The 15,205-nt window shown below is 41.1% G+C and overlaps 1 protein-coding gene across 4 annotated transcripts in view; it reads right to left on the reverse strand.

Moving 5' to 3' along the window:
- Positions 1-14,997, reverse strand: part of LOC131901866 (proline-, glutamic acid- and leucine-rich protein 1-like) — a 40,114-nt gene extending 25,117 nt beyond the window's left edge. For 2 of the 4 annotated variants that reach the window (XM_059252929.1, XM_059252928.1), the window contains exons 1-2: positions 12,817-14,260; positions 5,531-5,644 (exon numbers count right to left, since the gene is read on the reverse strand). In XM_059252929.1, the coding sequence (XP_059108912.1) occupies positions 5,531-5,606 (76 nt within the window). In that variant the 5' untranslated portion in view covers positions 5,607-5,644; positions 12,817-14,260. Of the gene's footprint in view, positions 1-5,530; positions 5,645-8,792; positions 8,818-12,816; positions 14,261-14,297 lie in introns of those variants that run through there. The other 2 variants (XM_059252927.1, XM_059252930.1) reach the window with 2 other exon arrangements.
- Between the last annotated feature and the right edge of the window lie 208 nt (positions 14,998-15,205).

The raw sequence follows: 15,205 nt of genomic DNA on the forward strand, positions 1-15,205 counted from the left end.
AAGGGTTAAGGCCAACAACTGAAATGCTATGTATATTAGAAGTAAGGAACTATATGAGAAAGCCACAGAAGATCACAACTTTTGTGATTAGAATCTCAAGGATTTTACAATATGTTTGAAATACTTGACCTTATTGCAGTAGTAATAAAAGTTGGTTATGAGACTGTTGCAGTAATGTAAAATGTATTTCAGGTAATTTTATCGTGTGTGTGTGTGTGTGTGTGTGTGTGTGTAAGTGCCTGACAATTAAAACATGAGAGCTAAACGAGGGCATGGCATACCATGATGTATCACCCTTTCTCCTTTCTTTCAGACAGGGTCTCTCACAGATGCTGTAGATAGGATCACAGCTAGCAAGCACTAGAAATACTCCTGTCTATTCACTCAACAGCGTAGGATTACAAGTATGAACAGTTCTGTCCAACTTTTTTTTATGTGTGTGAGCAGATTCAAGCTCAGGTCTACTTCTTTTTCAGTAACTATTCTTCTCATTGAGCCATTAATTACCTCAAAGATAATCTTATAAAGCTATTTGAAATGGCATGTTGATTTTGGTTGCAAATCGCTCAAACAGAACTCACCATATGGCCTGTAAGTGTGTAAATAATGATCAAATTTAATATTTTATCATACTTTGTACATATTTTGTGGAAATAAACTAAAACAGATAATGGCCTGTAAACTATGCATGTATGTTTTAATCTTAACTTCATAATATTTCTAGGCCATGTAGTATACATGTAAGCTTTGTACAGCTGGCACAAGTCTTTAAGGAAATTGCAAATACAACACAAATAAGTACGGACTTTTTTCACAAGGTCAATGTCAAGGATATGTACCTTCATTTTACTTCATTTAGGGAAAGCTATAAGGAGAGAGATATCTCAGTGGGGTGCTGTGGGATGGTCTGTATGTCAAATGTGTTGCTGATTGGTCAATAAATAAATCGGTGATTGGCCAGTGGCCAGGCAGGAAGTATAGGCAGGACTAACAGAGAGGAGAATTGAGAGAACAGGAAGCTGAGTCGGAGAGACACTGCCAGCCGCCACCATGACAAGCCGCATGTGAAGATCCCGGTAAGCCACGAGCCATGTGGCAAGGTATAGATTTATGGAAATGAATTAATTTAAGCTGTAAGAACAGTTAGCAAGAAGCCTGCCATGGCCATAGAGTTTGTAACCAATATAAGTCTCTGTGTTTACTTGGTCGGGTCTAAGCAGCTGTGGGACTGGCCAGTGAGAGAGATTTGTCCTTTTTCTTCAGTTGTCTTATTTGTCCAGTGTTCTTCAGATTCCTTAACCTTCATTCTCCTAAAAGACAAAAACAAAAACCTTTCCCCAAGACTAATTTTGGGGATGTTCCTTTTTGGCAAGTTATTATCTGATTAAATGAAAAGACATGTGTTACTGGTATAAGTTAGTTTAAATTGGATGTTCATGTTGGTTGATGAGCTATCACCTCCTCTAATTAAGAGGTTTCTCTTGTTCAAATCGAACCTTTATCAATTTTGATGGTACCCACAACTTATCTTCTCCTGTAGAAACAAAAGCAAAACTTCGTCCCCAATGTAACACATACCCTGGTTTCCATTCTGAGGTCAGCACATCCTTAAAATATATAGGCTGATTTAATTCTGTAGTTTTTTCTATTATCCAATGTCTCTCTGCAGCTGTTGTTCCTTTCTCATTGGCATTAAGAAAATTCAAAGTTAATAGAGCATTATGCAGTCTGTTTCTGGGGGTTTTTGTTACCCCTTTCTGTTTATTTAGCATATCCTTTAGAGTTCTGTTCGATCTTTCTATAACTGCTTGACCTGTAGGATTATGTGGTATGCCTGTAATATGCTTTATATTGTAATAAGCAAAAAACTGTTTCATTTTAACAGAGACATATGATGGAGCATTATCAGTTTTGATTTGTGCAGGTATACCCATGATGGCCATAACTTCTAGCAAATGAGTGATTACAGAATCAGCTTTTTCAGAACTCAAAGCAGTTGCCCACTGAAATCCTGAATAAGTATCGATAGTGTGGTGTACATATTTCAGTTTTCCAAATTTTGCAAAGTGAAACACGTCCATCTGCCAGATTTCATTCCTTTGAGTACCCTTTGGGTTACATCCTGCTGGTAATGGCGTTTGATTGTAGAAGGAACAAGTAGGACATTTCTTTACTATTTCTTTGGCTTGTTGCCAGGTTATGGAAAAATCCTTTTTTAAACCTTTACTATTGACATGATGTTTTTTATGACATTCTGAGGCCTCCAGCACATTTCCTATTAATAACTTATCAATCTCATCATTGCCTTGTGCTAGAGGGCCTGGCAGACCAGTATGGGAGCGAATGTGAGTTATATATAAAGGATGACTCCTTTTCCTGATTGTATCTTGTAATTGAATAAATAGTGAAGTTAATTCTGAAGCATCAGGGATAAATTCTGTAGTCTCAATATGTAATACTACTCTTTCAGCATACTGAGAGTCAGTTACTATGTTGAGAGGTTCTGAAAAATCCATTAATACCAACAGAATAGCATATAATTCTCATTTTTGAACTGAATTATAAGGACTTTGAACTACTTTACTTAAATTTTCTGATTTGTAACCTGCTTTTCCTTGTTTGTTGGCATCTGTATAAAATGTACGAACTCCAGATATGGGCTTTTCCTGTACAAAACTCTAGCTACAGTGGGGTTTCTGTCCTCCCATGCAAAAGAGGCATTCTGTACAGGATAGGCTGCCTCCAGCCCAGTTACTAGTGGAGAGAGAGTGGAGTGTTGGGTCAAGTTTCAGACAAGATACTTTCCTAATTTGTGTCACAGCACTGAGAGTTTCATGAGGGCCAATGTGATGACCACATGTCAGTCACTCCTTCACTTTCTTCTTTACAATCTCTAAGGTTTGGAACAACCTTTTCTGGGTTTGTTGTTCTTCTAATATACAGAGTCTTGCCCTGTTTATGGGACTTCCTCTGGCTGACTGAGTCCAGCCTTTTCTTCTCTCTTCACATATCCATGCCATACAGCTAGGCATCAGGAGCCCTTTAGCTTTGCCCACCAGATCCAGGACTGAACCAGAAAAACTACTAAGATTTGATATCTTTCTTTCTTTCTGGATAAATTGTCCCTAAGAAGGTTCTATACTCTTTGCTCTCAATGGTCTTACCTGTCCCGTGAGTTTGGTGAGGAAGAGATAATTAGAGATAATACAAAAAGCAAAGAACTATCTGGACTGAGGGTGGGAGCATGCCAGAGGGTTAGGCTATATTCTGTGGACAGTGTGTTCTATTATACAGTGTCAGGAACTAGATAATTGGTGGAAGAGAACCTCCAAGACTCTATGGATAGCCAGGCACAGAATGCAGAATGAACATGGCACCCAGGAAATAGGGAAACTGCTGGAGAAGGAGAAAAGGCAAGAAACTGTAAGGAGGGATATTGAAGTGTATGAGGCTAGAGGTGGGGTCATGGGGCTGTGTAGGACACGCTACTCACAAGCAGGAGAGCCAGAGTATACAGTCAGTAACACAATGCATTAATTCTACAAATACTGCCTGTCATGGTGGAGCCAAACACAGCTAAATGATGAGAGAATGCAGGAGAAGCCAACACACTTGTGGGGAGCGAGGGCCTCGAGCCTAATGAAGAGGCTCCAGGGAAGACACAGGAAACTCATTTCTGAGATTATGAACTCCTTCCCCTAAATGAGACAAGACAGGTAAGGCTACAGCACGAGAAAGATACAAATAGTGACAGCACAGAGGACAGACACAGCCCTATGACCAGATAGGTGCCAAGAGAGCTGATACCCAAGTGCCTATCTATAGTCCTTTAGTCCTAGGAACGGATGTAGTTTACTAGAACTCCCAACCCCTGAATACTGAAGGCTGAACCAAGAATTTCTGAAATGGGGCCAAGTGTGTGCTAGAGTTCAGATCACACCCCACCTAATAGGTCAGAGGATCTAAGATGGATGTCAGACCTCTAATCTCCCTGGTCTCGGCCATCCTGTATGTCAGTCTGAGGTGAGGAACACTGCCGACAAAAGAGCTAAAGTCACCAGGTGGTAGGTGCATGCCTATAATCCCAGCTCTCAGGAGGCAGAGGCAGGCAGATCTCTATGAGTTCAAGGCCATTCTGGTCTACAAAGCAAGTTCCAGGATAATTACAGCAAATACACAGAGAAACCCTGTCTTGAGAAACTAAAAAAAGAAAAAGAAAAAAAAAAGAGCTAAAGTCATACACTGAGCCCTTACTCCAAGGACATTGTAGCCTTGGGATTTTGACAGAACAAAAAGCCATTCTGGGTCTTTAGCCACTCCACCCTGTGGGGTCCATGAAGTGCTGCTACAAGACCTGGGAGAAGAAGAGAGAGAACCTGTTTCTCCTGCATCATTGGGATCACACTATAAGACATTTACCTATGGGTTCTGGTGAGGAGAGAAAGTTGTTCCCTACAGATAAACTGGCTTTGATACAGGTTATACTCAAAAGTGAAAACAACACTTCCTTGGCTCCATGATGCTGAAACTCAGCTGTCAAACTGATGAGATCTGTGTCCTCTGGGCGTGCCCTTGGGGTTTATCTTGATTAGATTAAGTTAGATGGGAAGATCTGTTCTCTATGGGTACAAGCATTCCCTGAGGTGGGATCCTGGACAGTATAAAAGTAAGACAAGTCAGGAGAGTACATTCATTCATTTTTCTTTGCTTCTGGGCTCTGGTTGCAAGGTCAGTCTCCCTCAAGTTTCTGCCTCTATCTACTGCTTCCCAATTATGGACTCCAAACTCAAACTGTATGGCAAAGTAAACCTTTCCTTGCTCACTGCCTCTGGGAAAGTAATCCTAACAAAACTTCCAAGGAGAGGTATAACAACAGTCAGACACTTATGCATTGGGAGTGGCAGAGGAGGAATGGTCTATGTGTTCTGGGAAATACAGTCTTTAAATAACAGAACCAGAAGCAAAGCACCCTTAACCTTGCCAGTGTTAACCATTACGCATTGGAAAGAGGAAAAGCACAGAAGGTTTCTGTGTCCTTACTGATCTTTCCCACTCCCTTGGCCTCCCAAGCACAAGGTCTAAGATGACCACGCCTAGGGCTCTCTCCCAGTGGACCTGACTAGGAATGCCTTTACCTAACTCAAATTTCATCCTCACTCTTGAGATTCTGGACATTAAACAGATCACTCTTGAGACTTTCCACATCTGCATCATCCATGTCTGGGACAAAGTGACTGAGAGGGTGGCTCAGTCACTCATGCCTACCCCAGGTGAAGTCATACTCATTCATACAAGACAAGCCTCAGCTTTCCTATGGTTTACCACTACTTAATGAAAGGCAAAGGTTACCTTTAACCTTTAAACCTGTTTATCCTATTTAAATTCTGTGGTTGTATTTCTACAGATGAGCTAGATAAATTAACAGCATCTACACACTAAAAACTACAGCAAAACGTCTCTATAGAGTTATAAATAGTGCATAGTATAAAGGGCATCTATTATACATAACTGAACATAATTCCCTCAGTACCTTCTGTTTTGATGTGTGGTGTTTCTCTGGAGGTACCGGAGTTGACTTGAGGTCCATCCATATCAAGCGGGATCATGGTTGTTTTGATACACCTTTGGTTTAGTACTGCAGAAACTGGGAATGCAGTCACAACAGGGAGAGTTAGGTCAGCTTCACGGCAGACAAACCTAGGAAACTTAGAATGATTGAGTGATTGTACATTTGATCTCCTTATTTATTTTCGGGTAAGTCACTGTAATTAGAATGGGGCTTCAGGAAGATCACTGTGTCAGTGTCCAATTAATTATGCATCACATGATTATGTAGATAAAGTCTATTATGGTCACATGATGTAGGTAAAGTCTAAATTAGTGCAGATGTGACAATAGAGAAGGAAGAGCAATGTGACTATGTGACGTTGGTGTGGTGACTGACAGGCAGCATTCAAATCCCAGTTAGAGCATCATGGCACAGTGAAATCCATGCAATCCGGCTGTGATCACATCTTTGCACCGGTGAACTAAAAATTTCATAAGGACCCCCAGCAGTCTTATTGGTGTAAAACATATGTTAAACCCTAAGGAAAAGCACATGGATTGTACAAGTGTTCTATGATGTTTGTGAAATGTAAAAACAATTCAATTAGACAAGAATGACTGAATCCTGAGCAAGTGTTTAGTGTGCTACACAACAGTGACCACTGGTGTTTAATGTCACTCTTTGCTTATCCAGGGTATTTTACGGCTCATGCGGGACATATGGTATCACTTTAAGTAGGTTCAGAAGGTAAGCAGCTGTGTATTCCTCTAACTTTTTAACCTTGGGTACCATATTAGTCATATCCATGATGCTCTGATCAAAGTCCCTGCCAGATATAAGCAAAGAGATAGATGTTCTGCCTTTGATCCTTGACTCCAATTATGTATTTCTTCCAAAATAAGTTGTAGAAGGTCTCTGAATTAGTAAACACAGCCTTCCTCCAACATCTTCATCCTACCAGGTACCTCTCAGCAAGTGACTCTGATCATCAAGGACTGAGAGGTGACTTATGCTTGTGTGTCTTCCGTGATGACTCAGAGTCCAAGCTATTCTAAATGAAATTGTCACGTGAACGTTAGACCAAAAAAAAAGTTCCTTTAAATTGGCCAACCCTGTATAAACCCTCAACATGAACTGACAAGAAAAGGGGTCTAGTGCTTCATGGTGTAACTACTCTTGAGGTGCCAAGAGATAAGAGGAAGGCAGTGGCTGCCCAAGGCGTTACAGTGCATCCTATCTGCTCACTGTTCCCTCATCAAAGTTTTTAATAAAATACGTGATTCTTTGAGAATTCCATAAAATGTATTTTGATCATCTCCACTCATCACCCTAACTCTCTTGATTCCATTCATATCTCTCCACTCCTTACCAGCTCTGTGCCCTTTTTAGTCTCCCTAAGTAATTCACCAAAGTTCAATTTGTGCTAATCACATATATATGGGCATGTGGCTAACCTCTGCAATTCAGCCAACCTGCTACTGGCAGAGTCAGCTTCTATACACTCTCCTTCCATCAACAGACCTTCTATTTCAGTTTATTATTTTTGTTTTTTCATTGATTATTTGTTATGTTTTGTTGGTGAAAAAGGCCTCTAGCCCAGGCTGGCCTAAAATTCACTATTTAGAAAAGGCTGGTCTTTCTTGAATCTACCACTCTAAATCAAAGATTACAGACTGTGCAATCCTGGGTACATTACATTGAGTACTTGGGACGAAACTCGGGTTTTTAGACACGATAGGCATGTACTAAGCCAATGCCCATAAGAGTGCCACTTAACACATTAGCTCACCAGTGAGAGCCCGAGCATGCAGACACCACCAATGTGGATAGAATGATGCCCAGTGGCACTCTTCCCTGCTGCCTGTGTAAACGCACCGAGAGCAAAAATGGAATAGGCAACATGGAGTCTAACTACCCATGACAGGAAGTAGCCTTACTGCTCAGAGTCTAGCTCTCCTTTACAAGTATACTGTTGGTTGCTCACATAGGACCCATACAAGATCAAAGAGGTCAACACTGTGGCTTGTAGGGAAGAGAGGTTCAGAAGCCTTTCTCACCCCTAACTAAGAAGCTATTGGTAATTTATGGCTTCTGTGTGAGGGAGGGAGAGTTTAATTAAAGGTGTTGTCCCTGCAAGGTGAACCCAGTTTCAGTGGATGCCCCTACATGTTTGAGTATATGTTTAGCACAAAATGGACTAGCAAGTTATTTTTAAGGATAAAATTTGGGAAAATGTAAAAAGGGAGAGGATCTATGAACAGTAAGAGTCATGAGGGATGAATAAGATGAAATACAGTGCATAAACATATCAAAATTAATAAAATTATATTAATAATTAAAAAATAAAATTTAAATGTATTGCTGGAATAATGATGCAGCACAGATCATTAAACGAATGATGACTGGAAATCTTAGTGCATACTGTCCTTAAATTTTGTGACTCTTTGTGCCCATGCCAATGTTGTCTAATCTGTTAATGCTTTTCTCCAGAACTTACAGGAATACGTCAGATCTAAGAGAAATCCATTTTGAACTATCCATCCCACTCTCCCATGTCCTTTATTTAATTTTGGGACTCTGTCATCTTAAAAGAAGCACTGTGCTTCTCTACCTTTCAAAGCAGTGACTGTCTGCTGCATGCTGAATGACACTTCCTAGGACTTCTAACCACTACAGCAGTCATTGCAGTGTTTGGGATCCCTATCGATTTGCCTTACTGCAGGCAGATGTAAGAAGGCAGAGCTCTCCAAGGGGATTATTGTGCCCTTGATGAGGTAAGAAGTGGCTCTTAAGATGCACAGCTAAGGACCCTCATCACTACCTCTTGAGTTCTGGTTTATTCGTCTATGAAGGAACGCAAACATGTAACCCAACCATGCATGGCTGTGGTCAAGTTTGAATACATTTTTGTAGATAAACTCTATTCTGATTTTTCAATTTACAAACTCATAACTAGAAACTGGGTTGGGTAGTTGGGATATTTTTCTTTGGAAAAAAATTTAGACACAACTTGGTGAACAAATCCTTCAAATAACTAAAGGAATCACAGTTGAACATGACAACCATAGACACCTGGTCATGATTTGTTACTTGGGATGTCATTTCCTTAAAAAAAATATAAAAACATGTAATTTTCATTATCAGTTAGCAGCTTATATCACAGTGGTGTATCATATAAAAGACAACTAGTATTTACACAATTCTCATCTAAATTGTGTCTTAGAGAGTGCTCTAAAGTACATACCACGTCTGCATTTATTAAATAGTACCTGTAATTGAAAGGAAAGAAAATATTTAACATTTAGATCATGTTGGATAATATTTGTAAAGATCTTTGATCCTTACATAGTTGACATAATGAGGATATAAAAGTGTAGTCAAGTGGAGACTATATTAATTGACTCCTTATTTGATGATGTAACAGAAAATCTGGGACTCTATACTTTGTGCTAAAGACTAGTACCTTTTACAATTTTTTCTGATTCAAGGGCTGATCAGGATAACCTGTCTGGCCTCTACTGAATGTTCCCTAATCTACATCACATAACGTCTATGAAAACTTGTATTTTCATTTTTTTTTCATTTTTCAATGTTGTTGGGTTTTTTTGTTCACAGTTTTTTTCAGTTTACATACCAACCACAGTTCCCCCTCCCATCCCTCCTTCCACTCCCCTTTTCCTTTCTTTCCCCGACTCCCTCCACCCCCACCCTACCTCTCATCCACTCCTCCAAAAGGGTAAGGCCTTCCATGGGGAGTCAACAAAGCCTGGTACATTCAGTTGAGGCAGGACCAACACCCCCCACACACACCCTGCATCAAGGCTGAGCAAGGCATCCCACCATACGGACTGGGCTCCAAAAAGCCAACTCATGAAAACTTTTATTTTTCACTAAGATATTCTTTGTTTCTAGGGACTATGGTAGAAATAATTTGAGCATATGACCCAAAGTTTGATGTGTCTGGAGCTTAGTGTGCCCAACAACATGAGGATCTTTAAAAACATGATGTACTGGGCTGGAAAGATGACTCAGATGTTAAGAGCACTGGCTGCTCTTCCAGAGGACCTGGGTTCAATTCCCAGTACCCACGTGGCAGCTCACACCTGTCTGCAACTCCAGTTCCAGGGCTTGTGATACCCTCACACAGACATACATGCTCATATTGGGATTTGATTTCCAGCACCTACATGGTGCTTCTGCCCTTCTTGGCACCAAGTACGCACGTGATACAAATATACACATGCAGGCAAAATACACTTTAAAAACAAACAACAACACATGATGTACCTGATCAGTTTCTTAATTCAAATGTGATACCCACTGAAACATAAGGGGACCACCGAGGTAACCTTTCTACCTCAGAGAAAGAAAAGGCCCTTTTACCTCGACCATGCTCACTGCTGACTTTTGCTGGTTTACTGGTGAAACTGTATTATCAGGAGGTTCATGGGACACTAGGGGGACAAAAAGTGACTGTCAGTTCACGGGACTGCTTACTATTTACACTGGACTTTACTTGATGTGGGTGAAAGTGCACGGACTTAGCACATGTGACTAAACCTACTGAACAAGATGGTTCTGCTGCTGCTAGACTATCTTCCCATAAAGCAAACTAAGGCAGAGGGAAGACTTGGAGAAAAACGAAGATGTATTTTTATGTTGTATAATATTTTGTTTATTAGGCACTGAGATCCTATCTCCACCCACCTTATATTCCTGTCTCCACCTCCCTAGTGCTGGAATTAAAGGCATGTACCACCACCACCTGGCTCTGTTTCTCTTTTAGACTGGTAAATCTCCTGTAGCCCAGGGTGGCCTTCAACTCCTGATTTTCCTGCTTCCTCCTCCCAAGTGCTAGGATTAAAGGTGTGAACTATTACTGCCTGGCCTCTATGGTTAACTCATGGCTAGCTCCACCCTCTGATCTCCAGGCAAGCTTTATTTGGCAGAACACAAACAAAATATCATACAACACCTTTGTACATGTAGTGAAGATCTGAGCCCGATGACCTACTGAGATTCAACTGCCTTTCTAGGCATATTGTCCCCAAGAAGGGTTCTGTTCAGTTCTCTCCCAGTGACTTTGTTAGTCTCATGAGTTTTGTGAGGGAGGGACATATAATGAACACAAAAAGGCCCAGGACACCAAAAGCTGAGGCTGGGGACATGCTTGGGGGTTAGGCCACATTGCATGGGCAATGTGTTCTGGTATGTAGCATCAATAATAAAGTAACAGGTAGAAGGGATCACATAGGCCTCCATGGCTTGCCAGACCTATAGTCCTGAGTCAACATGACAATTATGAAAGAGGAGAAGTGGTTGGAGAAGGATAGGGGCAAGAGGAATAAGGGAGATTGAAAGGTGGGGACTAGAAGTGGAATCCCATGTCTCTGGCACACATGGCTCAGAAGCAGGAGTCTGAATTTACAATCAATAAACATTGTGCATTAACCCTACAGGGCTAGCCTATGATTGATACCAGACCACTTGCACAGTGAGAAAATCCAGGAGAAGCAGACATGTTTCTGATGAGCCTTGACTGTGAACCTACTCAAGTAGCTAAAATAAAGGCACTTTGAGGAAAATGATTCCTTAGATTATAAGTTCATGTTGCAGAAAAGATGTGACAGGCCAGATCATGCAAAGAGTGAGAGACTCAAGTACTGAAAACACAGAGAACAGACATAGCCTATGGCCAGATGGGTACCAAGAGATAGCCAATCTCCATGAATCCATTCTATTACCCTGAGGAACACGGGCAGTCTTTTAGGAGAACTCTCAAACCCAGCCTCTGCCTTGGAGGATGAATCAAGAATGCTTTGGCACTAAGGACAAACCAGAGTGCAGACACTTTCTCATCCATTAAGTCAAAGGATCCAAAATAAACATCAAGCTTTAAACTTCCTTGACTCAAACATCTAACATGCATGCCAATATGAGGAACACAGATTAAAAAAATATAAAGCCATACATTATATCCTTAATTGTCAGGACATTGCTAGTGCTGCAAGGAAGCCAGACTAGAGAACCCTACCAGCTATCTAGAAGTTTGCCCTGCGGATGTCCTTTAAAGAGAGACAAAATGGTCAAGAAATGAACAAAGAGGTACTACTACAAATGTCCCAAGGAAACCAGGGACAGGAACTGCATCACCAGAACCACTTTGTAGGCCCTTTATTTATATGTACATTTGAATGCAAAGGAGAAGGTTGTCCACACCAGAGAGATTGGCTTTACCACAGGTTAAAACCCTAAAATGAATGTACCAGTCATTTTAACATCAGTAGTCAACTTCATAGAGTCCAGATCCCAGAGGATGCCTGTATGGCATTATCTTGACAAGGTTAACTGAGGTAGCAAATGGTTCAGCTGTTAGTGCATTATTCCTGGGACTGAGATCCATGACTATAGAAGGAGAAGGTGAGCTGAGCATAAAGAAACACTCCTTTTCTCTATTTCTGTTGCCCTCAGGCTCCTGTACCTATGGTTGCTCAGCAAATATGCACACCATACTCATGGTATCATGGGAAGACAAGCACTCCTCCTTTGGCATGTTTGGGTCATAGTATTTCATCACACAAACAGGGAAAGTACCTTATGCACAAATTCCATGGAGAGCTACTAAGCACAGTGACAGGCTTGGACACTTGGTAGTGATAAATGCTGATGAGCACTAAGTGTTGAAAGACTGCCTTCAAATGACAGAGATGAACGCAAGAATATTATACCTGACAAGACTACCATGATGCCTTTGAAAAGGAAGAACACAGAAACCTCCTCCCATGACCTTGTCTCTGTTCTTTCCCATAAGCACAGGGTGTGACACACTACTCCAGGGATCGAATCCCCTTTGGTCACACCAGAAATGCTGTTATCTGTATGAAATTTTGTGCTAACTCTTGACAGTTTTGACAATAACCATGTCAATCTTGAGCTTGTTTACATTCAGTTCATCACACTGCAGGTGTCTGGGAGAAAGTAACAGAGACGTTGCCTCACCTATTCCTGCCTACACCAGGTGAAGGGACGGTGACAGAGACAAGATTGAGCTCACCTTTCCTCTGTTGCTTGTTACTCAATGTTTGCAAAAGGTGAATTTACATTTCACTCTTAAGCCGTGTGGTTGAATTTCAACTGAGGAATTATACAAGTCAACATTATCTACATAGGAAACTAATGTTAAGGTCATCATCTTTCCCTCCTATCATACAATAATGATTTACAACTACCATATGTCACCCAATGAGATTAATGCATTTCAACAGTACCTTCTTCTTCAGTTGGTGGTAAAGTGCCACGCTGGACTTGAGGCACTTCAACATCCTTTGGAAAAGCATTGCCTCTCCTAAAGAGTTTCCTTTTAAATTTGGAAACTAGAATGCATTAACAGCAGAGACAGTTATGTCAGTTTCATGGCAGAATATAGAGGAAACCAGTCTGTTTTAGTACACTCCATCTCATGCCCTTTGTCCAGGCACCATCATCAGAGTCACGGTGGTGTTTCAGGAGGATCACTGAGTGCACTGCACACTCCTGCATGCACTGCATTGGTGGTGTAGGCAAGTCCTAAGTTCATGGCAGTGTGACAGTGTTGTGTTTCCCTGCTGAATACATGTACCTAATGAGTGCTCACCTTCAAATCATGGGGACTGACCAACCCTGAGAGGAAAAACACATGGAGCAGAGTGTACCCAACCAATACATTTAAAGATGTATTCCCACTGGATATGGAGTGCACTACTTTCATAACAGTTCTCTGTAGGCAGAGGAGGTGAAGCTCTGTGAGTTCTAAGTCAGTATGGTAGATAAGTAGGTAGTTCCAGTATAGATAAGGACAAACTGTGAGTCCCTGCACTCCGCCCCCAAAAGCAATGTATTCTCAGAGAATGAGGTAGTACACATCAACCTCCAGTTGGTGATTGCAGTTCTCAGTGCACATTGTCCTTAAATTGTGTTCCTCTTTGGGCCCATGCTTCTGTTGTCTAATTTGTTCATGCTTCTCTCCAGATCCAAAACCCATTTTAGAAATATCCATCCCACTGTCCCATGTCCTTTATTTAATTTTAGGACTCTGTCATCTTAAAAGAAGCACTGTGCTTCTCTACCTTTCAAAGCAGTGACTGTCTGCTGCATGCTGAATGACACTTCCTAGGACTTCTAACCACTACAGCAGTCATTGCAGTGTTTGGGATCCCTATCGATTTGCCTTACTGCAGGCAGATGTAAGAAGGCAGACCTCTCCAAGGGGATTATTGTGCCCTTGATGAGGTAGGAAGTGGCTCTTCAGATGCACAGCTAAGGGGCCTCATCACTACCTCTTGAGTTCTGCTTAACTCATTTATGAAGGAACACAAGCATGTAACTGACCCTGCATATCTGAGATGAGGTTTGAACACATTTTTGTAGTTTACCTGTATTCTGATTTTCAATTTACATATCTGTAACTGGAAATTGGGTTGTGAAAAAGCCATCCTACTTTTGGGGGAAAAACAGATTTAAACAAGAATTGAAGTACAATACCCTCAAATAACAAAGGATTACTGTTCAACACAAGGACCATAGACATATCCATGATTACTTACTTGGTGTGGCCCTTGCCTTTAAAAGAAACTAAGAAAAAAATCTAACACAGCAATTCTCATATCGTTCGGTATCTCACATCACAGTGGTGTATCACACAAAATACAACCAATGTTTTCACAATTCTCACCTAAGGTGTGTCTTAGGAAAGTGATCCCATAATACATACCACGTTTGTGTTTCTTAGACGTCGCCTGCAATCAATAGGAAAGAAAATATTTAATGCCATGATCATGCTGAGTAATGTCTACAAAGCCTTTTTCCCCTTAACATCGAGTGATTGAAATCAGGACAGAGAAGAGCAGTAACAAAGAGACTATATTAATGGGTACATTATTCGATGATGTCACAGAGATCTGGGACTCTGTCCTTTGTGATACAAACTAGTAGTGGGCATACTTTTTCTTATTCAATGGCAGATCAGGTAAACCTATCTGGCCTATAGAGGGTTGCAAAACCTATATCACATACCATCTATAAAAACTTTTATGTTTCACTAAGGTATTTTCTGTTTCTAGACTATGGTTTACAAAGAACTTGAGTATATGGTTGGAAGCTTAGTGTGTCCAGCTTGAGGATGTTCAGAGGATCTTTCAACCATGAGGACTGGTGTAAACTAGAGGCACCCACCTTGATGGGATCACTCATAAAGCAGGACACAAAGTTGTGCCACATTGTGATGTGTGCTGTCTTGATCAAGACCAAGTTGGTACAGTTCCATTCCCTCCTCTTCCTAAATAAACTCTCTAATGTCCGTGATGACTCAGATCAGTTTAATGAATGAAATGTGATACCCACTGAAACACAAGGGGACCACTGAGGTAACCTTTCTACCTCAGGCAAGGGAAGGCCTCTTACCTTCACCGTCCTCGTTGGTAGGTTTTGATGGCTGTGTGGTGAATTGGCACTGGTCGAAGTTTCAGGGTACCCTAGGGGAAAGAAAGCGACTCTCAGCTCACAGGTCTTAGTATTATTTACAGGGGATCTTTGCTTGATGTGAGTAAAAGCAAATGGACTTGGTACATCTTACTAAAACTAATGAACAATATGGTTGGGTTGTTGCAGGACTGTCTTCCA

Source organism: Peromyscus eremicus, unplaced genomic scaffold, assembly GCF_949786415.1.
Source record: "Peromyscus eremicus unplaced genomic scaffold, PerEre_H2_v1 PerEre#2#unplaced_541, whole genome shotgun sequence".
Taxonomy (NCBI): domain Eukaryota; kingdom Metazoa; phylum Chordata; class Mammalia; order Rodentia; family Cricetidae; genus Peromyscus; species Peromyscus eremicus.